General features: G+C 40.8%; 1 protein-coding gene across 10 annotated transcripts in view; it reads right to left on the bottom strand.

Moving 5' to 3' along the window:
• The window catches only part of ABCC9 (ATP binding cassette subfamily C member 9), a 70,670-nt gene extending 46,057 nt beyond the window's left edge, over positions 1 to 24,613 (bottom strand). The window contains exons 1-12 of one of the 10 annotated variants that reach the window (XM_085049033.1): positions 24,270 to 24,609; positions 21,763 to 21,989; positions 20,373 to 20,416; positions 15,017 to 15,119; positions 13,338 to 13,503; positions 10,557 to 10,698; positions 10,048 to 10,169; positions 8,975 to 9,141; positions 8,067 to 8,309; positions 4,529 to 4,723; positions 1,927 to 2,091; positions 175 to 330 (exon numbers count right to left, since the gene is read on the bottom strand). In XM_085049033.1, coding sequence (XP_084905159.1) covers positions 175 to 330; positions 1,927 to 2,091; positions 4,529 to 4,723; positions 8,067 to 8,309; positions 8,975 to 9,141; positions 10,048 to 10,169; positions 10,557 to 10,698; positions 13,338 to 13,482 — 1,335 coding nt within the window. In that variant the 5' untranslated portion in view covers positions 13,483 to 13,503; positions 15,017 to 15,119; positions 20,373 to 20,416; positions 21,763 to 21,989; positions 24,270 to 24,609. Of the gene's footprint in view, positions 1 to 174; positions 331 to 1,926; positions 2,092 to 4,528; positions 4,724 to 8,066; positions 8,310 to 8,974; positions 9,142 to 10,047; positions 10,170 to 10,556; positions 10,699 to 13,337; positions 13,504 to 15,016; positions 15,120 to 20,372; positions 20,417 to 21,762; positions 21,990 to 24,269 lie in introns of all 10 variants that reach the window. The other 9 variants (XM_085049035.1, XM_085049034.1, XM_085049036.1 and 6 more) reach the window with 9 other exon arrangements.
• Between the last annotated feature and the right edge of the window lie 922 nt (positions 24,614 to 25,535).

Genomic DNA, 25,535 nt, shown 5'->3' with positions numbered 1-25,535 from the left:
AAAATTCTTAAATGTCAGTGAGATCACTGACAGGTAAGAAACATGCCAAACACACTGAGCTAAAATTTTGAAGATGCTACAGGAGACCAAGCTTCACAGAAAATCAGCATGGCTTAGGTCATTAAGTCATTCTCCTCACCCAGGTTGGAGGATCTCTGAAATTTGATGCTCTACCTGAACAGGCATTGCCCACAGATTGGGGCACAGGAACAAAAACCACATTAATTGGTTTGTTTCTATGGCAACCAAGTTGTTGATTTGTCCCAGTGTCATCTCTCCCATGGACAAGTTGGATGTAGAAAGCCTCAGGATCTTATTATATATCATGGCCTGTAGGAAAGGGAAAAAAAAACCAAAAAAAAGAGGAAGCTATTAAAACAATGTAATTATAAAAGAACAGTAGCTGTGGGATGTTTCAAACTGCATCATCAGCCTTTACCCAGGACAGCTCTTCTCCCAGTCTCTCACCTGAGACAGAGAGAGATGGAGACAGTGAGAGAATGCACAAGAGAGAGAACTGACTTTAGAAAAACTCCAATTCCTCTTAAAAGGTTGGTTGCTTAACACAGACCTAAAATACAACAAAAATGACAACAAAACATCAAAATTTAGGAAATGGGCCAAAGATTTTTTTTTAACAAGCATTTGGTATGCCTGCTTTTCTGTGACACTGTCTGTCAAAGAGATCCTTCTTTCTGATAAGGCAGTTAAATTCATGCTGTGAAGTTTGATCAGAGTGGGTATGTATTCCTTTGGGTTTCTCTCCCTAACCTGGCCATTCCTATCCTTAAAATCTGTAGGAGTTTAACAGGGTTTGAAATTAATCAGGACTTACATCTACTGGATTTTAAAGACAAATATTGTGAGCCCAGTTTGCCTTTATGACCAAGTACCAAGCACTGCAGCTCCAAGGAAGTTTTAAAAATAATTTGTCCTTTTTGACCTGTTTTCTCCATGAACGAAGTATATCCTGTAGAATTAATCAGAAATGCCTACAGGCCCTGGTGAATTAAATCATCTACATACGCTTCTCAGAGTTCCAATTTTGCTAAGTGGAAGTCACAAAAAGGAGTCACAAAAAAAATAACCAGGTTATTTCTTTACAGTTATTAAAATTATAACTCTTTCAACCCCAAATCTCTACCATCTATCCTGAGAGAAGGCAGAAAATGTTTGAAGCAGCTCCATCAATCACAGCAAGCACAAAAAAAATTAAAAAAAATAAAAAGAAGCTTCCATGCTGAGATGATATTCCCATGGTTAGTTACATCTGGCAAAACATCAGTTCTAGCTTCTGGAGTGCTACTGCTGCCTGTGGAGTTTGGTCTGTGCAGAGGCTTGCTACTCCCCCACCACGTGCTGGGCCGGAGCTGCTGGCTCCAGTTCATAAACAAGGCTTTCACAGAGGGTTAAGGGATGCTGGGGTTACAGACACAGTCCTGCAGATGAATCACTCCCATCCCATCCCACAGGGCTCTGTGCAAAAGGGCAGAAATATCCAGAATTGCCGCTCCTGACACATGCACGGCGTTCCCATAAAACAAGTACGCTCTGCAGATGACTCTGCCCACAGTCAGCAGGAGCAAACTCAGAAGCAAATGAACAAAGCAAATGCAGAGACAAAACAACACTGCTTATCTCTCACCTCATCTGTCTCTCACGGCCTGCAAAGATGTGTTTTTATAAGCATGGGTTTTTATGGGTGTTAAACTTCCACAGGTTAGAATGACGGGATTAGTTTTTAGCAAAAGGAATTGCTGCCAGCACTTTCCCAGCACTGCTTTGCTCAGTTTTCTGTATAAAAATACAGCACATATCTTCTCTGTAACCATCATTTCAAGCTCAGTCTTCAGGTAAAGAAGGAGACAAATGAAAGTACAAAGCTGGAGGTGGTATTTGTAAATCTCCTGGCAGATCTTTGCTCACCAGTAAGGCACCCCGGAGGTTGATGCCAGTCTCTGTGGTCACATAGTAGGAGGCCTGCAGGAATGTCCTCTGTAAGATAAGGGCCAGGAAGAGCAGAACTGCCAAGACATAAACATTCCTGAGGAATTCCTCCGAGGAAAGGTATGAGTTGGATGGATCCTTCACCTGAAAAGAGAGGAAAAAGTGATGCAAGTGCCATAGGAGGGATTGTGTATTCCTGAGAAGCTGGAAACAAGCAAATTCAGTCATTGCATTAGAGCAAAACATACTGATGGTATTATGGGAAAGTTACAGAAATCACATTTCTCCCTGACCTACATATCAAAATCATTTGGATACAAATTATAAACTCCACTCCTGTTCCAAAGACTTGAGGATTGAGATCTTTTAGCAGTTCTAAACGATTTGGTTTTAGCAGGAAGGGGACAAGATCACCATGTCTGCCTTGTCCGTAGTTTCCTCATCAAATTCTGATGATTTGTAGCATAGAAATGCTACTCAGTGGAAAATACCTGCACCATAGAGAAGCTGCTAGAAAATATTTTTTATTATACAGAATTAGTTACTTATATTGCATTTGCATATTATGGAAGCAATTCTTTCCAGAAATATAGTCTCTGATACCCATAAATTCTAAATAACATAAGGCTATACATGCAAGTATTCCCCACAAAATGATGTTTAAATGCTTCAACAAGGAAGAGAAAAAAAAAAAAAAAGCAGCTTGTTTAAAGCCCTTTGTTTTCATTTTCTAGTTTTTGTGTTCACTGTTCTGCTCTGTTTCAGGCAGAAAAGGAAAGAAATGTACCAAAATACTCCAAAGAGGACTGTTCCTTTGGTATTTCCGATCCAGCTGGAAGCAGGATGTACTGGAATTCTTACAGGGGGAAAAAAAAAAAGAAGAAAAAGGAAGGAAAAAGCCTGTTCTACTGAAATATGCAGCCTGATTCTGAAAGTTTTTCCTGGGCAATACAGGAAAGAAAGTCATCTGCCCAAGTCTCCTTGAAAGAAGGGTTGTTTAAGTGCATGATTGGTCAGATAAATATATTTGAAAACCCATGTCTTAATGTTCTGCTGCATCTAACTTCCCCATGTTTTCATAGTGGGGATATCAATAATAAAATCACATTTGTAGATACCTTTTTTCAGTGCATATAAAGTTCACAGAATTAAGGCAGAATAAGCATAAAATTAAATTCATTCACATTAATTGGAACTAGACAGATTTAAAGGAGAAATGTTTAATAGCAAGAACAACCACAAGAAAGTTTATCAAAATCCATAAATTAAAGGCAAATGTATTCTGAAATGTATCCAAGAGAAATAAGAGCTGTCACCAAGCCAAGTGGTTTCAAGATCTCCAATGATTCCAATCCTTCCTTTGGCCAATGCTGATTAAATTTTTTTAAAAGCCACAACTGAAACCACTCTACTGAAGAGTAAAAAGATAAAAGGAAGCAGACAACATGCAGATTCCTAAATCTGAGATCCAGAAATTATTTTCAAGCTTAAATACCTTGTTTGTTCACCATGCAAAAAAAAAAAAGAAAAACATTTTTGAAGGCAAAACATGCACTTTGCCTTGTAACTCTGTGGCTCAAATCCAGCATGTGCAGGTTCAAGGATGATAAAAAGCTTTATTTGATAAGCTGTACAATTAAACTCTCCTTCAGTGCAGTGAAAGCCTAAAGCCAAATTGAGACCAACAGTCAAGAAAAAAATTGTCAGGAGTGAACAGCCAAGAGAAAGATACTTGGACAGTGATGATAGTCAAATACTCTATCTGGAGAGGAAAATGCTATTCCATTACATACCTATGTGCTCATTCAGAGACAAAACACTCCAAAAAACTGTATGGAGATATTTCTGTATCAGAAGACAAACGCAGGAAAATGCCTTTGTCATTTCTTCTCTGCTGTCAGTAAAATAATTTTACCTGTATTTTTCACTAGTTACTAATAAATTCTTTTTCTTAGGATAGAAAATATTTTGTAGCAGAGGCTTGATCTCTAAAAGTTCAGTCTCAGTGAAACTTGAAATGAGCTGTGATCTGGCATCTCTTGTGCATCTCTAGTATCAAGAACACCACCGAATGAAGTGGATACTTCCCAGTTTTTTACATGTGCCAACATATTTCATCATTGCAGCAATCAATACAATCAGCCACAAACAGGGACTGGCTGCTCTCAGCTTCCCAGTGAAACAACAGATTTCAGAGAAACCTGCCAGGCAAATGGGCAGGAATTAAGCAAAATTCCCATGCTGGGTGGAGGTGTCCTGCCTGAAACAAAGAGGCACAGCTGAAGAGGAGCAGGAAAGTTGTTCCTTCTTCCCAGAACTGCTGGGATGACCACATCAAGACAGACAGGGGTACTGCAGGGAGCCTCCACAACCTGTGTTCCAATCATACCCAAGGCTCCCACTGCTCAGGTATATACCTTGACTGTCTCTCACAACAGAAATACTCAATTTGCTCGAAAGGAATCATGCAATCACACAGTGATGACTACAAACCTATCAAAGAAGGCAGCCAGGTATCTTAAATACCTGATATGAGTCTAAAACTACTACGAGAGCCTTCCAATGCACGTTGTCAGGTTACCTTTTCTGTGGAATTTGTATTATTGGTGGTATTCTGGAAGCCCTGGACAATGCCAGAAATGCAGAGTGGCCCAGCAAAGCCCAGCAGGTCAGCCAGGTAGCGGAAGGTGCTGCTGAGCAGGATTGGCCGTCCAAAAGCACTGTACATGGCCAGCCAAATGGAGGGACTCCGGTTGGGATGGTCTTCCACCTTTTTCTGGAAAACAGAAACAGGTACCCATGCATTAGGAGAAGCCTCGCAGGCTTTATATGGCAGCATTCCTGTGTGGGTGCCCAGATGGTTCCTGAAAGGTGTTTTGGCCCAGGTGAGGGGGCAAATATGTTGTAGCTATCAACAGATTTCAGATATTCTTCACAGCAAATTCCAGTTCTGCCTCCCTTGGTACCTGTGGTTTCTCACCTCCGTATCCTACCACTTTCCTGAACCTGTGAACACAGGGATGCAAACCCAGATTAATCATCCTGGCAGGCTTTGTCCCTTGTCATGTGTGTGCTAAGGGAAAGGTGTGACCTTTCTGCTTACATGGGTAATCCTGGGTTCACAGAAGCTGTGAAACCACTTAATCCAGCAATTTTTCCTTCTGATTGAAGGAAAAAATACATGACAATTACAAGAATGTAGTTAAATTTAATTTATCTGGAATTTTTTCCATCTCTTCGATGCCTTCCAGGATAACACACTTCAACCAATCAATGATTACCGTACTCAAAAAATGAAAGCAGCAGGCCAGGATGGGAAGTTTGATTAAACCAACCCAGGGTCCTTTCTAGCCTTCAGATCCTTGAATTTACACAATATCACAACTCTTGGCTAGAACACCAACCAGCAGATATGTGTTTGTGTAATCAGAGGAGTCCTGATATCTCTGAGGTCCTTTCAATTTAACAAAGGAAGTTTTACTGACCAGAGCTGTGCTCTGCAGAGTGCTTCCTTGCACTTCAGGCAGCAGCTCTTGACACTTTAAACAAGCATCTGTCATTTCTCAAGTAGCACACATGCCTGCAAGCTGCAAGCCAAGCCCTCTTGAGTGTTCACAGAGACATTTTAAGCACAACACAGTAACAACCACCCCCTGCTCCAGCAAATTCCCCAAAGAAAAGCAAGTATGTCTGTTAACCTGCCTGCCTCACGTCTTTTTTCCTCTTTTCTCAGTTTTTTCCTTTTTTCCCCTGAGAGTATGGATTATGTGCATGGTGCCAAAAAGGTGCAGATGGACCAGGTGGCTGCCACAGATTGGGCCAGGCTGGTCCCAATGCCAAGGATCTTGGGAAGGAGAAATAAGCACCATGGGGACAAATTAGAACTAACATTTCAGAAAGGGGTGAGAATGAAACTGCTTCCTCTGAGCAGGGAAAGAGCACAAGGCTTTATGTGAGTTGCCCTAACAAAAGGCTCTGAATTTGTGGCCTAGTGAGTTTTGAGTGCCCTAAAAGGGTTAATCACCCTCCTCAAATAAATTATTAATGACTATAACACCTTGAGAGGAGCTAAGCTAAACTATTGAGGAAACACAGCTGCCATGTTTTGGCAAAAAATGTCATATTATCCTGAGCATTGATTTAATAGTAAATCTGATAAATGGAAATGGCAAATCTTTATTTCTCTAACTATTTAATAGCTGTTTTCACTATTACTACAAATCGCACATCCATCATCACTACATGAAATCTATTTACTTTTCACTGGAAAAAAATTCTAATTAAATTACCTAGTAATCTCTATTGCTAAACATAAGTGCTGAAGGGCAATGCTCTGTCCCTGTGATGTAAAGTTAATGCAATATTATTCCTCTTTTTTTTTTTTTTTTTTTTTGCCCCAACAGGTAAGATCCACAGTGGCATATGAATAGCAGGCATAGGAAACAAATGGTCCTTGACTTTAAAAATGGATTTTTCTATTATGTGCCCAAAAGAAATGGGCACATCTCTTTCTATTGACTGCCAGGACAAGTTATACAGGATTCAGGTTGGTGGGGTAAACCAAACAGAATATCAATGGGCTAAATCTATTTTTGGATATGTGATATATGATGCACTGATATGTGGTTTGAAACACCTGGACTGCTTCTATAGAAACTGACACAAAAAAGCAACAACAGAAACAGGATCCAATTTTTTGGTGGGGTGGATGGAATAATGTGAGAATTGATATAATTATTTCCATTTTCATAGCATGCAGAAGAGATAGCAAGACAATGTCATGTGCGCAGTTTCAAGGCATTTTACAATATAGAGAATTCATGGTCATGTTCAGCATCTTTCATCAAGGTGTCATAAGGGTTTGGGAAGGAACAGGAATTTTTCTCTCTGCAGGGCCATGGAGCACAGCTGAGCTCAGCTATCTCCAGGCACAGGCAGGGGTAACCCCACTTAATCCAGAGGAGGCTGTGGGGCTCCCCTCAGCAGTTGCAGGAGATTAGTCTAAAATACACACTGGCAGCAGAGACAGTGGTTTATCACCTCCTCCAGATTGCAGACCACACTCCAGTCTGAAGAATTTTCCTGATTACGTGGCTGTTTTCTGGCCCAGCCAGGCACAAGCCAACACATTTCTCCACAGGAATGAACTGCAGTGAGTTCCACTGCCTGGCTCCTTGGATTTGCTTTAGCCATTTGGTTTACTTAAACTTTATCTACAAAATACCTGTTTACTTTAGGGTTACAGCCTGGTTTTGAATAGTAGTACAAATGTGCTAGAGCCTGTGGTAATCTCAAGACTTTAGACAGCTACAGAACCCAAAATATCTGCCCAAAAGATGCACCTTTCCCAAGTTTTTCCTCTCCCAAGCTGCTGAGAAAAGCTCAGTTCCAATGAGTCAGGAGTTTGCTGCTTAAAGCCAAAAGATGTTGATCTCTGGTCTCTGTAACCATCAACTGCAGGAGGAAAGAGAAGCAACCTATATCTGTTAAAATATAAACAATTGTACTGGTTGTTGTCCCATCTCAGAAGGCATAGAAAGGAGCCTGCAGCTCCATTAGCTGCTGGGAGCTGAGAGCTGCCTAAATGCATCCTGAAGTTTCCCTAGGAAGTCCTGCCCTACCCAGTGAGTTTTCCCAACCATGCTTTCTGTACTGGCTCTGGCTGGGATGGAGTTAATTTTCTTCATAGCAGCCTGTATGGTGCTATGTTTGGGACTGGTGACTAAATCACTAAGATATCATTGTTTTGGCTATTCTTGATGTGTGGATTTGGCTATTTCTGCAGAAAAAAAAAAGTGAAGATGAGTGTTTCCAGCTGAAACTATGGACAGAATGTCTTCCAGTTTCATAAGTAGCTAAGATTTAAACAAATCTTTCACTATTAAAATCCAGCAAGTGATCAGTGTGTTGTGGTTTTAGTTTCCAGTTGCACTCAGTTTGGCAACTCTCTCCTGCTATAAATTCACTTAAAACCAAACACTAACTATTGGATTGGAACTTCCTACGCCAATGTTTCACCTTGGAACAAACAGTCCTAAGTTACAAGTTCCTAAAACAAAGACTTCGTGAAAGCTGAAAAAATTCAAAGTGAATTTGAAACAGTGGACATGTGTGGTTACCTTTTGTTCCTCATAGGCTTCTTTGAGACAGACGTAATTTGTCAGTGCTCTCATTGCAATTGGGAGCTTCCCAATGGCCTTCAGGTCCACAGGTTTCTTGTGAGCAGAAATAATGAGAGTGTTCATCCACCAGTACGTCGCCTTGGAGAGCAAATTGACAAAGGGCTGCAGGAACCTCACCCCGAGATCCTGTAGATCCTCTGGAGGCTTTACTTTCTGAGGGTTCATGAAAAACACATACCTCTGGAGAGGAGAAAACAGACAACATGGGCTCAGGAATTGCCTTATTCATGGTAATTTTTTAGTAAAAATTATGTGCAATGTCAAATTTGCATTTAAAGATAATTACATGTTGAATTTAAATATAAATTCACCTGCAAATCGGAGCATTTCCATTTTGACAGATAACTGGCAAGCAATTGAGCAACATGGGATGTGGAAACAGCTCTGTACCCTACCAGTACCACCTGTCTCTAGCTGAACACCAACAGAAGAGAATTCTTGTGAAATAATTATATTTTAAATTATCATGGCTAAGAACATATGGTAACTGAGACATTCACTACATAAATAGTTCATCAGCACTAACATAGTATATATTTTATTGATTGCATCCCCAGACATATACCCTCCTTACGTGCACAAATATGCATCTTCTTATACAAATATGTGTGGAGTTTGTGTGGATAAAAACACACAGGCACACATATGCACCGAGACCAGGGCACACATCAAGAACACACATTTTAAAGAGATTTAAATCACCAGTGATTTCCATAAAATGAACCAATCTTAGGCCAAGCTAAACTCAGGCCTAAACTTGACATAAGCCAGAGTTCCTGGGACTAAGGAGCCATCTTCATCCCCATGATACCACTGACCCAGTCCCTGAGGAAGAAGCCACACACCCTGACTCGGATGACATTGATCTCCACAGCCATCAGCAGCCCATAGAGGATGACCATGATTCCAGTGATGCAGAAACGCAGCTGAGAAAAAGGCACCCCGTCCTGGCAGTATCTGACAAGCTTGATGGTTTTGGTGACAAAGGCCATTATCCAGTAAAGGAACAGAGCTGTAAAACACATGCACGTGCATAATTTAAAAATAAACTAATAAATAAATGTAACTACACCATTTTACCTTCCATGGCTTGGTGCAATGCAGGCACAGTGATCCTCTACGTCACCACCCACTGTTTTCTTTTCTGGGTCACAACCCTTCAAACAGATCCACAAAGGTAGATCTTCACACACTTATGAAAGTCCTGAAGGGGACTTAATCTGAAGGGGAACTTTGTTCTTAAAGTGAAAGTAAAAGTCTTTCTAAAAAAAGTAATTTAACAAATGTCATACTGCCTCTTTGAAAAAGCAGGGTGCATCCCAAGTGAAAATATGGAAATGTGCTCATTTTGAAAAAGGGTTTGTGGAGTTTAGTGGTATCCTGCATTCTGGCTGGCATCTGTTCAGGGGCTTGTTCAGATGGTTGAATAGGCAGTTTGGACAACATGCTTGTATGGAACATTATTCTGCAACGTCTAGTCTGACCATCTTCTGATTGAGACGGCAGATGGGATAATCTCAGAATCAACTGCAAAAGATGTTGAGAAAGAGCAGCATCTGCACAGGATGATTTTGTGGTCAGATCACTATGAAAAATGGCCTTTTGAAATAGCCCTTTAGAATGCAGACAGGTTTTCCCCCAAAATGAGCAGTGTTAAAAAATACCTAAAAGCTCATTATAGAAATGCAGCAGGCATGCAAGGCTTTCTGTCTTGTGATAATTTTAAAAGCAGTTTTCAGTGTGTACCTTTTAAAAGGTGCAGTAACTCCTATGATGCTACCAGTTGGAAGAGCAAAGAATTATCTCTCTCTCTTTTAGTATTCTCACACATTCCACTATCCTCTTCAACCTACACAAACTGACTTTGCCTAAACTACTGGGATTGGTAAGAGTACATAAATATCAGACTTAGACTTACCCAGCAGTAACTTAGGAAAGTTAGATGTTTCAATATTATGGTAATAGACTATGGATACAGTGGCAGCCACAAATCCCATTATAGCTGGCAGAAAGAGATGCAGGTGGCGAGACTTCATTTGTCTGAAAATAAATCAGGTGTAAATTAGTGAATTTGGTGCCTTTTTTTCACCACCGTGTGTAACCATAGGTGTACTGCTAATCTGTTTAAGAGGACAAACATTACTTTCCTAGAGACAAAAATATTTTTGTCCTCATGGGTGCTTTAACTTTTGTCAATATTTGCTTGCCATTACACCTTGAGAGAAGAATAAATGCTAAGAACAATGGCTTCACCTTCATCCCATTAAAACCTAGACAGTTCACAAAAGGATTCTATGAATTTTTGGGGGAAAACCTCCTTATGCCTTACTAGCCACTCCACCAGACATGAACACATTACATTAACAAAGGAACAATTCCATCAACAAATGTAATTAGCGTGGTTATCCACCAAACTCTGCCACTTACGTGTCAGACACGATCCCCTCTGCTATTTCACACACGTGCACGAAGAGCAGGGTGAATGTCAGGATCCACCGCAGGTTGTGCCCAGGGAAGTGCAGCCAGGTGTTGTGGTGAATCTGCACTTTGGAGCTCTGGCTTCCCCAGCCTGGGAAATGATGGTAAGGGAAGAGGAAGGTTATCTCACAGCCAGTCAGTGGCTGATCTGGTTATCAGTTTTCTGGGGCACACTTGTACGCAATCAACGCAAACTCCCTACAAGACTACTGGGGCTGTTGTTACTAAAAAGATGACCCAGGAGTGTCTCTGTTGCCACTTAGTCCCCCACAATTTCAATCTAACCCTAAAGAAAATGAGACAACACTTCTCCCAAATTACAGTCAAAGACAAGTTGTCCCTGGCCAAGAAAAAGGATGAGAAAACCAAATAAAACCATTCCCAAGCGTCACCCTCAGACTGATAGAGCTGAAGCGATGTCGTCCTTACGTCTTTCACAGTCACAGACAAGAGTGGGGAAAATTTCCAACTGATATAAAGGTTGCATCCTCAAATGAAGCCTCCAAGAGATGCATTTACTTGAAACAAGTAACACTTATTATCCTTGTCAGGCCTGGTTGGGAGCACAGTCTGAGGGGATGCTGGATGGTGATTTCACAGTTTCTGTCCCTCAGGCACAGCCCGGCCTCCTCGGCCTCTCCATTCCTGGCACTCTAAAGCTCCCAGCACAGCACCAGCACTCAAATTAATCAACAGATTAAACTTGAAGCCTATTTCCATGTCATCACCTCAGATGTCACCTGTCCTTTCCAGGCAGGATCCTCTCTAAGGCCAGAACCTGGCAAGAAGTGGGACACGGAGGCCCTGAGGGAGGTGCAGGGCTGGGGGAAGCTGAGGGCTGACCACAGGTTGACCATGCATGGTGGACAGCCTTGGCCTCTGCCTCCTCCCACCTGGACACAGGGATGTCCTGAGTCAGGAAGCCCAGAAGTCCCTCTTACTGTAAGGCAACTCCTGGAATTCCCTGACAGGCTTCCCAAAAGCCCATAGAGAATCCCAACAACAGCACGTTTTTGGGAAATAAAGCAACCGGACAGAAGGAACCAAAACTAGTTGAGTTTAAAACCCAGGATGTGCTTTTGATACACAAGGATGCAGCTTCTCCTTGTGCCTAGAGGCTTATCAGGTGGCTCAGAAAAACCTAAACCAGAACCTAAGTTTATTAATTCTTGGAAACTGTCAGGATTTCCCCATTTCCTCCTTGTTTAATATGTAAAATACTGCAGGAACAAATTATTATCTCTTCTCCATAGCTGTCTCAAGCATTTTCTACAGTTTTCTAACTTTCTTAATCTAATGTGGTTTTCTTTGACTTTGCTCCCATCTTTCTCCCAAGCTGCTTTTCATTTTTTCTTTGCCCATACATCTGCACAAACACAGCTCATCCCTGAATTTCTGGTTTGGAGTCAGTCTATACTGTGGAGTCCAGCTGGCTTTTAATGCTCTGTTCAGTAACTATTTGTCCTGATCATTAACATACAAAATACAAACAAAGAATTACATATTTACATAAATAACATGCAATTTAAACTAATAGGCGGGTTTTTTAATGTTGTTATGAAATAGAGGGAATTTTTAGTGGCTGCAATACTATTTCAAAATTAATTTGCTAATACCTGTAAAAAAATCAAAGTAGTACTTGATGCATAACGGAGTATTTAAAAATATTATTTCTGCCCTCAGACCTTGCATTGTACTTCCACCAAATACTTCTGCACAAAGCCCTGTCCTTCAAGGATGGAGATTTGCATCTCATCTCAAAGAAAGAGCCAGCACTGGGGTAAAAATCCAGCATTGTTGGAAAGAGTTTCCATAACCCTGGGATTTCTTTCTAGTCTTTAGTTATTAATTTGTTAGAGTTTGTTTCTTATTCTCTTGCTTAATTATTTAATTAGTTTTTAGTCACTGGATCATGTCACAGCGGGGTACAGAGTGTATCAGCCCACAATAAAGTGATTTATTGAATCACTTTAGAGTCTTTTTGCACAATGAAAGCCCTTAAATCTCAAGTTAAAACATAGTCCCAAAGTCAAATCTTCCTTATGGAAGAAATTTGTTACCATGTAAATATGCAACACCAGGAAGGTAACATGGAAGAACTGACATGGGCATTTCCCATGCAGTTGTCAGGAGAATATTTATTTTCACTCATATTTTTGATGGTTATTGAAGTCTCCTGATCTCCTATGATCAGTTAGAACTCCACTGTTTGACATCTCTGGAAAAGTATCCAACTGTATTTATTTCACCACCGCAAATTAACTGGGATAAAAAGACAACTATAGAAAAAAGGTATCATTAGAGTACTAGCTTAGATGGGGGTTTTTACAAGACTATGTCAGTTAGAGCCCCTCCACTGTCCTAAATTTCTTCAAGAAAGATTTATCATTTCTTATTTTTTATTCTTGTGGGGGGAAAAATATCTCTATTGCTCACTAGGTTGCAAGTTGCCAGTTTAAAATCTGAAGAAAACTTCTGCAGAGAGGTTTTGTAGCATTTGGATCTGACCTCTCTGGTTGTCCATCTCTACATGCTAATTAGTTCAGATTTATATCTAAAATACCCACATTTCAGCAGGTTGGCCTCACATCCTCTGGGTGAAGCCATTCTGCCTCTTCTTTTTTGGAATTCATAAATACAAAGCATCCAGGGGTTTCACCAATCCCATGCCAACATGACTGAGTATAAATACATGCTCAGGGGTTAGCACAGCTCCATGGAATAACTCACCAATGAACAAAATTGGGAAGGTGATAAAGAGCAGGAAGACATGAGGGACCAAGTTGAGGGCATCCACAAAGCAGACATTCCTGAGCACACCAGCACTGATGTTGTAGGCTGAGGCATTGTCATTACCACAAAAGGCGAGTGTCATCTCTTCCAGAGGGTCTGGCTACTACAGAAAAGAGAGAAATGTTGGCTACCAAGAGTGCTAGCATCCCCTTTGGCTAAAGAAAAAATAAATATAGTAAAGAGAAAGGGAAGAACAACACTGAACAACACAAAGAGAATAACACAGTTGTATTTTGAAAATTATTTTGGGCTGTGTCAAATACAAGCCCATTAGAGTGAAGGTTGTATTTATATGGCATTAGTATTATTTACATTTTTATAATATTGTTTATCTTTAGCTGCATTTATTATTTAAGTGTTATTTTTAAATACATTATGCTATAACTTCTAGTGTTTATTATAGGCACAAACATTATGCTGCAAAAGCTCTGTGCGAATATAAAGAAAAAACATAGAAGTTTTGAATAAAAAGTATTTCCATTTCTCATGAGAAAAGCCACATGGACATAAGCTGACTCCTGTGTGTTGCTGCTTCTTTGGTGAGCCAACACTGTCTGTGCAATATCTCTAACAATTTTTTGCACTGCATTCCCAGTGCAAGCTCTGAATATTTGTGATCTGGCTTTGCACTCACTGATATTTTGTATTCCTTCATTGTCACCTAGAACAATGGCCACACACACGAGTCATTACAGAGAAGTGATGAACTCCTAACCAAAGCAGGCTGTATTGAAGATTGCATGGGCAATAAATCAGCACTTATGCTTGATCCTGAAAACCCTTGCACACGTGCTCAGACCCATCCAAGCAGTCTCTGACTTCCATGGTTTCTTATCAGATTATTGTTGTGCACCTAGACAAGCTCCTGTGTTGGTGCTTGCAGAGCATGGGCCATAGGGTGACCCAGAGTTATAGCCAGGTTCTGCCTTTTATCAACCCGTGCATCATTTATTTTTTCATTCTTCTTCATAGGAAGACCAAACAGGATTGCAAACAAAGTGTTTCCTTGCTCATTCCTTTGCCTGAGACTCACACAGAGCAAGATAGTGCTGTAGAATAAGCTTTGTAAACTCATTTACCCACCCCTTTCTGTTTTCTCAAATTTTATGTACTAAAATAGAAGGAATATATTTAATTCAGCAAAACATCTTTCTGCAACAACGTTGGCATTGATGAGTTTTGCAGAAATAGAACAAGATAGGGATGCAAAAAATGCATTTATGCAGTTTAACTACAAACAAAAAAAAAGTCAGTTGAATGTGCAGAAAAAGGTTTCCTTCTTTCCTCAAACAGTTCAGATTAGTTCTGTAAGTTGTTTAAACAAGGCAATCATAACAAGGTAAGCATAAACTACACAAGTAGTCCCTTAGAGGGAGAATAAACATGCAAATCTGCTCAACAATACAAAATTCAGAGAGGCACTTTGAACCTCTGCTAAACCCCCTTTTAACTAAGTTCCTTTTGGACCTGAAAAGCGTAATCCATATCAAAACACATCAGTGACGAGGAGTTTCTTTGAAAAGAGTGTGATAGATGCACTCCCTTTCCCAAATATATCAGCAGTTTGTGGCTCAGATTTGCCAGAAGTTAAGCATAACTCGCATTCATGTACTCACTGTGAGGCAAAGGCTGAGTGTCAACAGATTCAAACTTCAGGAACCACCATCAGCAGTAGTCCATGTGCTGTAACACAATTTGATGAAGAGTTTGGCCCATTCTCTATAATGAATAGAGTGATATGACCACTATCATTCTATCAGCTTATTTTTATATAAAATAGGTTCATAAATGCACAAGACTAGTAACAAAAAAAGAAACGTTCTGTTAATATGGGCTCTGTCTGAATATATCAAGGAGTTCTTAGCAAAACAAGTATTGAACTTTAAAAAAAATACACAGAGGTTGTTTGGGTTTAATTTGTAAAAGCTTGACATGTCTTCTTTAAGAGAAACATAATGATAATCTCTTGAAAATCAGAAGTGCTGTTTCCTCATTTTTATCGAAGGTCAGAAGTCCAAGGGAGTTCTGCTGGGAATTTTCCTCCCTTTCCCACAAAAATGACTTTTTTCTGAGGCAGCATAAGATGCTGTTGTGGTCTAGTGGTTGGAGTGGTACTGAAAGGCAGGAGAATCCTGGGTTCAGATCAGCACTGAATCATTGACTCCCAGTGTAGCTTTTGGCTTCTAGTCAAAAATCAATCTGGGAGAAAGGATGAAAACCACATCCAAGAGAAGGATGGGAACTGTTTGGTTTGTTTCCCATTTTTCTGGAAGGGAAATGGAATAGAGGCAGTAAATGCTCAAGTGAAGGACTATTAACTGCAGGGAGAGTGTTATGTCCTAACTAGAGCCCACCATCAGTTTGCCAAGGTTTTTTATCACACCTCAAACAATAGTCCCTAAAAGCTCCTGAGAAAGATGCATCTTTGAAGAATTACATCTGAATCTCCACGAGAATTCATGCTGTGCCTAGTTTTGTGATGGAGTATGTCCAGTAACACTATTAAAACTAATTGTCCTTTGCACATTGCCAGGGCTGAGAAAAGAATCTGGTCCTTTTAGTTAATACTGATGTCTAGAGAGAGTGCCCATCATACTGGTGAAATTTTTCAAGAGAAGGTATAGGCAGTCTATTCACAATACTTCTGTTACAGGTTCATTTAAAAAAAAAAAAAGAGAGAGAGAGAAGTAAAATTTATTGTCTTCTCTGAAAATGAGAGAGAAAATCAAGCCTAGGTTGCTTAGTTTGCAAAAAATCCCCAGAAAATTAAAAAAAATATTGTATTGCAAATGAAATTATATAGGGTAATTGACACTAAATTTGTAAGATTTTTAATCAGGAAGCTGCATCATTAATCAGTTTATCCAGTCACCATGTTCATCAAACTTCCACAGGCTTAAAATCTATCAGAATGTTCTGATCAGTGTTGTGATGGTGTGCTGACCCAATGCAGCTTTGTCCTCATAAAATGCCAAATCATAAAATGTCCAACTTCCCTGTTTAGCAGCAGCCAGCTCAGGACACACACCCAGTACAGTATGGCATTGATGGGGAACAGAGGAGGCAGGAATTGTGGAAGCATTAATAGTCCAGTGATCGATTTTTTTTTTTTTTTTTTTTTTTTTTTTTTTTTTTTTTTTTTTTTTTTTTCCTTCCTTCCTTCCTTCCTTCCTTCCTTCCTTCCTCCCATTTGTCCTTCTCCACTGTGCCAGTAACAAGCTGTGGCTGGAAGTGGAGGACTCATGTTCTGCATCTGTTGGCAAATCCCAACATTCAGAACACCTTCTGCTGTTTGCACAGACAGGCTGCTGGCAGCTCTCTGCATCCTCAGGGGTTGGTGTATGAAAACACCCTGCACTTCCTTAGAGTCCTGAGAAATAATGTCATCTCCAGTGTGTCTTGTGGGGAGCAAGGAACCTCTCCATCGTTCCCTTCCCGCCCATTTCTGGTACAGAAGGCAGATCCAACGCACCCTTTGGTGACTCAAACTGCTGGACCTTGCTCTGTTTTTTGGAAAACTTAGATACAGAGGAGACTCTGGAGGTGGAGATGTGCACAGACACATCACCTCCTGGAATAATGCATGTAATGTAGTTCCTACTTCTTGGCTCAAGTTTCACAGATAAGGGAAATATACTGGATGAAGTTTTGCTGAGATCTAAGGGAGGATGCTTTGCATTTACAGTCAATGTCCTTTGGTTTGAAGCTGAAATTGGCCATTACTTTCTGCTGCAGCAGGGCATGCCTCCAGAAGCTCATTCTCATTAGCCTCAAAGTTTAACAAGCTGTGTTCATCTCCAAAGAAGGACAGAAAGAAAAGCCCCTAAGGCAGAAGAACAAATCCTTGATTTCTCTAGACAGTACAGGGCATTTTTCAACAATGCTTTTGCAGCTCCACTAAAAATAACAGGAGTTGGACCTAAAATGACAAATTTTAGAAGCCATTGCCCATCCAAGAAAACAGTGCAGTCTTCAATCTTTTTCAAATAAAAATTTGATAATATAAATGGCAAAATTTCTTGTGCCCACACTGATATCCCATGCTTGAAAAGTTCAGTGTAGCTACAGAAGGACACATTCTTAAGAGTGCAAAAAGTGTAAGTAGAATGTTCAAAACCTTCAGACTAATTAGAGAGTCTAAGTTGCATTTTCAAACAGTATTTCAGTAGTGGGAGTTAAGGCTAAAGAGATCTTTAATTCCAAGAATTTTGAAGAGTTTTAAAAGGCCACAGCTACACTGACTTTTAATGAGTCCTAGTTTTGAAAGTTTACACTCAAAAAACTGAGCCTGGAAATTAAGACAGTTTGGAAGGTCTTGATTGCAGTCACCCAATGGAAGAGTGAAAAGGCACTATTCCCTCCTTTCTGTACAACCATAAAGTTTCATTTCATGAAATGAAAATGTGAAAAAGAAGAACAGTAAATTTAGAAAAACAAAAAAACCCAAAACATAAAGATTTGAAGAATTGCAGTTGTGCTTACTTTTGTAACTCAACAAAAACTGCAGCTAGAAAGGAAGACAGAACACTTCTACAACTGACCACTGATCAAAGCTTGTTCTCTTAATAAAAATGAAACTATTCTTCTCTTGGCTTTAACTCTTCTAGTAATTGAATGCTGGGTGTCAGTCAGAATGAGATCTGTGGAGAAGGAAATAGAGGAACCTTGCCCATGTGAGGAAGTGCTGTTTATTTCTCTCCACACTGAGCATTATGCAAGCACACAACTAAATACACTGAATATTTTTCTGGTTTCCCCTACAAAAAAGACAGAATGCTGATGACACAGAACAGCAAAATCTGTAATGCTGAAGGTCTTGGAATTAACCCTGAGCCAGTCAGAATACAGAGGTTACTCAAGTTTTCCCACCCTGTAGCCAAAGGTGATTTTCTCCTTCCCAAAGATGAGGAGAAAGACTTTTTAGGCCACAGTAAGTACGCAGAAGGAGATTAAAGAGGTAAAACTGGGCTGCAGAGCCACAGGAGAAGTTTGAAGGAATTTCTGTTGTTACAGGGATTTCTGTTGTAAGAGATTAAAGCCTTTAATGCTCCAGCTCAGAGAGGTTATTGCATTCCACAGCAGCAGCTGCCCTCCTACACCTGCCTAGACCCTCCCTTGGAAACACTGGAAGCAGCACAAAGCCAGCCTTCCTAGAAAGATACACAGGTGAATCAAGCAGCAAAGCCAGGTGGTTTTATCACCCTCAGCAGTCTGCTGCAGGCAGCTGTCTGCTTTATAACCAGCTCACAATTTAGTGGAGAGCTACACAAATATTAGTTCAGTCTCACAATTAACATTCCGAAGCACCGTGGTGCCATTCCAAGATAAGGAGCCCTGCTCACAGCAAGCTTGACACCAGAGCTGAACTGTTGCTGTTGCCCTGCTCCAATTCCCACATTAGCTCATGCAGGACTGTCTCAAGGACCATGGGGAAATGTCCACTAGCCTCTAAGCAAAACTTTATCTGTGGCTTCCAAAGGAAGGGAGAGGCACTGGAAAGCAAAGGCCTCTTCTCCTCATATGGCTGACCTTTTCCCTTGGAATCTTTGGAGCTGAAAGCTTCTCTACAGGCAGATGGCTTTGACTGGCAAACAGCAATATGTGCACTAAATGGGAGCAGTCTAACTATCACATTGAAAAAAGACATTGTGTAACCTAAACATGAATATTCTGGAGTAAACAGATGAAGGGGTAGCAAGTTATTTTGAAATTTGTTGGTCCTCTGCAGTTATGAACCTCTATTTCTCATCTGGTAGTAGCAGCCTTTCAGAAGAATTGTTGAGGTCCTCATAAACTCATTTAAAAAGACCATGTTATTCGTAGTCACTAAAAAACTGGCTTTCCCAGAGAAAATTTCACTTGCTGTTGAATACTGTAGGCCAACAAGTTATGCTGGGGTGATTGCACCAGCGTGGGTACATCACCATGTATTTGCTTCACTGATAATTACAGCAGGAATTTTTTATTTGATAATAATGTTGCCAAGCATGCCAGGTTAAATCTATCACTTCAGTCATGGAAATGTAGTAATGGGACAAAGATCATCTGATAACAAGCATGTGCCATCTGAGGACACCAGCTATGTTCAGCAACCCCACAGGAGTGCCAAGTGCCAGGTAAGTTTTTAACACTTGTAGGCTAGAAGGCCTTTGTCCTTCCAAGTCACTGTCAAATTGCTCACTTTAACCTCTGTCTTTATGAACTCTACAACTCATCAGACATTCTCAGAGGCAGTTTTTCTTTCTCCCTTTGAGAATGGCCTGTGCTGAATAGTTAGGATGAGCTAAAGCCACCAGCCAAACTTCAGTTCAGAGGAGGGGAATGGAAAGAACAATCAGGAGGATGGGCCCATGTTGGTACCAGTGGAAGGCACATTTTAGCTCTCCTTTACATCATTTGGGACTCTGATTCCCTGTTGGTTTATTTTAACAACGATGTGAACTATCTGAACAGCAGTTCACCCTCCAACGCAATAGCCAAAAAAACCTTATGTCTTTTAAACATTTAAATTTTTATGCAAAGAGCCCCACTACTGGCAAGTTGAGACTTCCTGGTTTTAGGCTAAGGTGGACAGACATAGTCATGAGAGAATAAACAGAAAACTGCACAAAAGTGATTCATGAAAAAATATTCACTGTGAAGAAGAGAAAGATTTTGGGAAGAAAGAAAAGACGTCAAAGTGGTAAACATGGAAATGACAAAACATTGAACCTAAACACACACAAATCTTATTTTAACAAGCATAAATGGGGATTCTCAGGGCACTAAGCCAGTTCATGAGATATATTTTCCATAAGCAATTCTGAAGAAGACAATGGGAAAATGATAGATAATCTAAATTTCCATTAAAATTATTTTGTACATCCTCTGCAAGTACAAAACTATAAGAATTCTAATTAAAGACATTTTAACTACCTTAAGGGTCTCTTAAAGTGGACTTAAAAATCTTCATATTCAAGAGTTTCATCTTACCTGGATTATCACTCTGATCGTCATGCTCTGCAAGGTACTTATGACTACAAAGAAAAGAGTATAAGTACACTCCTCAGGTGGAGCTCGTTTGGGGGTATAAGAATATTTTGAAAAATATTTATTGCAGTTGTTCTGTTGTCCATATTTTAAAAAAATATATAAATTGATGTTTGCAGTTCCTAATTAAAATACATCCATTTACAGAGCATACCTGTGTCTCAGTTCAGATCAAATTTCATTTTGGTCTAACTTATCATGTGCATTATATGCCCATATATACATATAAACATGTATGTTATACATATGTGTATGCATATAGGTGCAGGATGGAGAAAGTACTCTGAGTTTTACAAAAGTACTTAGTTCTTATCTTCTGAACAAACCAGCCATTACAAAAGCGAGAATTTGTCTTTCCTTCTGGAATTTCCCATAGTAAATTTTAACTAAGGACAAATCATTAATTTATAGCTTTGAATGCACACAATGGAAGGCCTAACTCAGGTTTTCCACAGATTTTAGGTTAGTGCTCTGATTCTTTTGCCTTTCTAGTTTTATCCCTTCCAGTCTGCTCTTCTTACCTTCCTAAAAGCACTCTAACACAACCTGTGTGATCCTTAGTCTTGCAAAGAGTTCTGCTGAGGTAACGGCAGGACGCTCGGCCCCTTTAAAATCTATTTTATCAAAAATGACCCTATAAAAACATAATTTTCTCTTTATTCCTTCTTTAAGCCGTGACCACCTATCCTCCACAGACCCCTCTTCCTCGCTAAGCACTGTCCCAGCTCCCCTGGGCCTCAGGATGATGAATTACCTCTGGTGCTTGTCAGCATTCGCAGCGCTAACTGCCGTGTGCCACAGCCTGATCCAAACGGTGCTGAAGTCAATGCAAAGAATCTCATTGACTTCGGGAGCCTTCTGGATCAGGCTCCAAACACAGGGAAAATCACAACGGCAGTGGTGCTAAACAGGCTGTTGGCACTGCAAAGCATTTCACACAAACATCTGCAGTGGTCTCACACATCTAAATACATCGCTTTTTTTTTTTTCTTTCTTTTTTGGAAAGCTTCTCCACACAACGCGCGTGCTACACTGCCGTAAAACCTTCGACTTCACATTGCCAGGACAGGACAGTTTAAAAAAAGAAACATAACCCTGTGAACAGCAGCAAAGAAAACATCAGCAGGAGGGGACGGTAAAGGCTGAGAACGCCTGCGAATGGAAAAGGAAAAAGAGATTGGAGTTGTAATCCCAGGAAAGAGCGAGGAGCAGCCCTGTCCCACAGATATAAAGGGAAGGAGGAGGAGGAGGTGGTTAGTGGGAGATAATGGGGGGGAGGGTCATCGCATGCCCCGTTTGGTTGCTGAATGTTAGATCAAACTCTGCGGCTTACCTTTGTCAACACAACCCCAAAATACCAACCCAAAGTGTCACTCGGTTGTGCTATGTGATCAATATCATCCCGATGGCAGGATTTTCCTCCACTTAGTGAAGCCGCTCCAAGCCCTGGAGTGGATTATTTTTAGGCTGGTGATGGGAAGATCAGCTGCTGCCTCCTATCGAGTTTCCAAAGTGCACAAACTCTTCTTGTCTTTCTCATATGCTGAAGGGGGCAGGAAACTGGGAAGAGACAGGCAAGCAAAAAGCACCAATTTTTCGCCTCCTGAAGCTACAGTCCCCTGGGATTTCTTCTGCTTGCTTTTATTTTCATTTTTCCCTCTCTGCAGCAGTAAGATTCCAAGAGGCTGCCTTGCAGCACATGGACTATTAGCAGATGGCTATTCTGAAGTAATTGATTTAGACAAGGTAGACTAGCTTTTGGCAGGCTTGCAGAGATTCAGCTCTTGATTTCTTTGGAATTAATCTTGGATAATTTGAATTTGATAATTTTGCATGTCTCCCACCATATTAAGCAGAAGAGTCTACTCAGATATTTTGCTTTACTCACTTACCAAAATCCCTCCAGCTCTTTTGCTTAAAATACAGATGAAATCTCGCTTTTTGATCACACAGATCTGCTTCTTTTGAAACAGCTTTTTTTAAACTTTAAATAAAATTCCAAACTAATTTGATGCTCATACCAGGAGTACAATTTTCAGTACAATAACCCCTATTTACAAGGGAGAATATTTTCTAGTTGCAAAAGCCATTGTACATGTTTACTTAGAGGTAAAGAGGTCCCAAGAGAGCCCATATGTGGTCAGTTGGTTTGTTTGCTCATTTTCTCGCAGTGCCGTCAAACAAACATGAACCAAAATTCAGATTTTTCCTTCGTGACAGTTTCACGTCAGCCCTACAACTTGAGGCCATAAATTGCAATGATCTGGGACTTGTGTTGCAGCACAGGACATGTGGCAGTGCAGGGTGGTTTTGAGTACAGCTGTTGGAATCACGGAATATCCTGAACTAGAAGGGACACAACAAGGATCATCAAGACCAATTCCTGTTCAGTCATTAGGTACTAGAGCTAGAGACCCTCAGGACAGAATTTTGCTTAGACCTTGCAGAATCCAGAGATTGTGTCTAGATCATTTGAGAGCAAATGACTTCCAAGGGATTGAGGTCAAAGATGTTTCCATGAATGGGGTTACAGTGGACTCTGACCTGAGAATGGAGTTGCACGGCTGAAGCCAAACACTGCAGGATTTATCAAAACCTCAGCAAATCCAGACTGCTCCTTTTTCTCTGATGTTTCAAACCTGGCCTTTGTAGGGATAAGAAATCAAAAACCTCAGATCTACAGATAATTAGTACCTTTTGTTATCTCCCATTGATTTGAAACACTAACGTAGCTTTACACTGAGTAACTGAGACAGACCTCAACAGTCCTCCAAGGCACTTGAAATCTTTGACTTGCGTTTATTTTTTTTTGTTTTATTTCTTCTCTTTTCCTGTATTAAATGTTTTAGTAAAGAGACCGTGGATTGAAAGTTTCTGAGTTCTGCTACATATCGATGTTTGTTAAAGAAGATTTAAAAAAAAAATAACTTTAACCCATCTAATCATCATCTGAAATAGCATTGTCATGTGATACTTTTGAAAATACATATAATTTCTGACAGAAGTGAGTAACATTTATGGTCACAATTTTATTTACCAAAACAGGAACATTTAGTTTGTTGTTATTCAGTTCTTTTCTGTAGTCTTTTCTACTAAATTGTTTAAACAGGAAGGAAAAAAATAAGGCAAAATGAGCATGGAATCAACCAGCATGTTCCATTTTGCTGCTTCTAAATGGGGCACTTTCATCCCTCTATGCAACAAGCTAAAATGCTTTGAAATGCATTTTAAACGGATTAAGAGAAATGAAAAGCTCTGAAATGTCAGAACACTCAGCTGTGATCTGGCATTTTGTGTCAGGGCTTTTCGATTTGCCAAGGAGAGGGAGCGGGGAAGGAGAGGAAAGCAATGGCAATCACAGGAATTCAAAATGTTTCAGGGAATGTTTGGATCTTTAAATGAATGGAAACAACAACAAGCTGATCCTCAGGTACCCCCATGTCCAGCACGTCACCAGTTTTCCCAGTCAGCCTCCAGAAGATGAGCTCTGGCACCGATATCTCTCCAAGCCGCGGCTGCTTCGGCTGCAGAGGTGCCTGCGGTGCGGGACCGAACCGGGCACAGGGACCGAACCGGGCACAGGGACCGAACCGAGCACACGGACCGAACTGGACACAGGGACCGATCGGGCAGCAGATGCAGGGGAGGATGAGGGGAGGGATGCGGGGAGGGATGCGGGGAGGACACAGGGAGGAATGTAGGAGGGATGCAAGGAGGGATGTGGGAAGGATGCAGGGAAGGATGCGGGGAAGGATGCGTGGTAGAATGCAGGGTAGGATGCACGGAAGGATGCATCGCCCCCTCGGGCTCCAGCCCCCGCCGCTCCCCCGGGGCACTCACCGGCGGCGGGGGTCCCTCTGCGGGCTGGTGGCCCCGCGGCCCCGGAGCGAGCCGAGTGCCTGACCATGGCGGATGGGCAGCTTAAAGGCAGAAGCTGCTTCATCTGCTGGCTTCGGGGAGGGAGAGGCAGAAGGCAAAAAAATGCTAAGCAGATCTTAACAAAACCGCTGAGTTTTGTCTCCTTTGTTCTGTGAAATCCACAGCCCGGCTGGCACTGATTTCCACATCCTGGTGGGCTTCCATCAGCTTGGCCAGCTGAACCCAAAGGAACCAAAATGGTGGAGGAATAGCGAGCATGGGAAAAGATTTCCCTGAATTAGGACTCACCGACATGAGGAAAATGACCTGACAGGCGCTGCAGCGTGGATTAATTTGCCACAGGTCCTGGCTGGACACTCCCCACCTGAATTGTCTTGGTTTATTTTACTCACTAACCAGGAAAGGAAGGGTAGCTGCACTCTGGACACTGTTCCCACAGCAAGGGGCTCTGGTTTCAGCTGCCAGCAGCTCTCTCTGCCATTTTCTATATGTGGACCAATCCATAGGTTTCCCTCTACGCATGCTTTATGGCACTCCAACACATGCAATCAAGGCACTGGGCCATAACCAGTTCCCATTTATCAGCCAAATTCAGGTAGCTGCCTGCAGCCTCCTTGTCTTTTCCATCTCTTAGGTGAAGAGCTGAAATCACCATCATTTCATCCACTTGTGCAGGTTGACACTGAAGTAGCTGTTCTGGAGAAAACCTCTCATTGTGCTTAGCTGGATAAATTCCTTGACTGATTTTAAACCAGCTTATATAATTTATACCAGGGCTTTATGCTAGCAGAGCAATAAAAAAAATTATTCAGAGTAGATTATATAAGTTATGGACTATCAAGTCTTTATTTTGCTTCTAAATTTGTCACAGTGACAGAATCCCCACAGTGCTGTGTCAGAACTCATGCCACTGTATAAAAAGATCAGACTGACACAGCCTTCAAGATTAATTTTACTCACACTCACAACCCTACTTAAAAAAAAATGTTTGCTATATTTGTTTTAACTACACATTGCTTATTTTCTCTAAAGAAAAACTAATGGATCTACCAAGAAAATTGTAAAGAAGTAGCAAAGACTCAATTTTTTAATTTTTTTAATGCAATGGAAAATGCAGCCTTGTTTTAGGATAACTTCTCTGTCCATTTAAAATATTTATTATGATTAAGCTTGGAGGGGGGAAGCAGTAGAAGCTCAGTATTATTTGAAATATTTTCCACAGCTTTT

Source organism: Lichenostomus cassidix, chromosome 1Aa (genome assembly GCF_008360975.1).
Source record: "Lichenostomus cassidix isolate B80296 chromosome 1Aa, HeHo_3.0, whole genome shotgun sequence".
Lineage (NCBI taxonomy): Eukaryota > Metazoa > Chordata > Aves > Passeriformes > Meliphagidae > Lichenostomus > Lichenostomus cassidix.
This window is presented reverse-complemented; position numbering and strand designations above follow the sequence as displayed.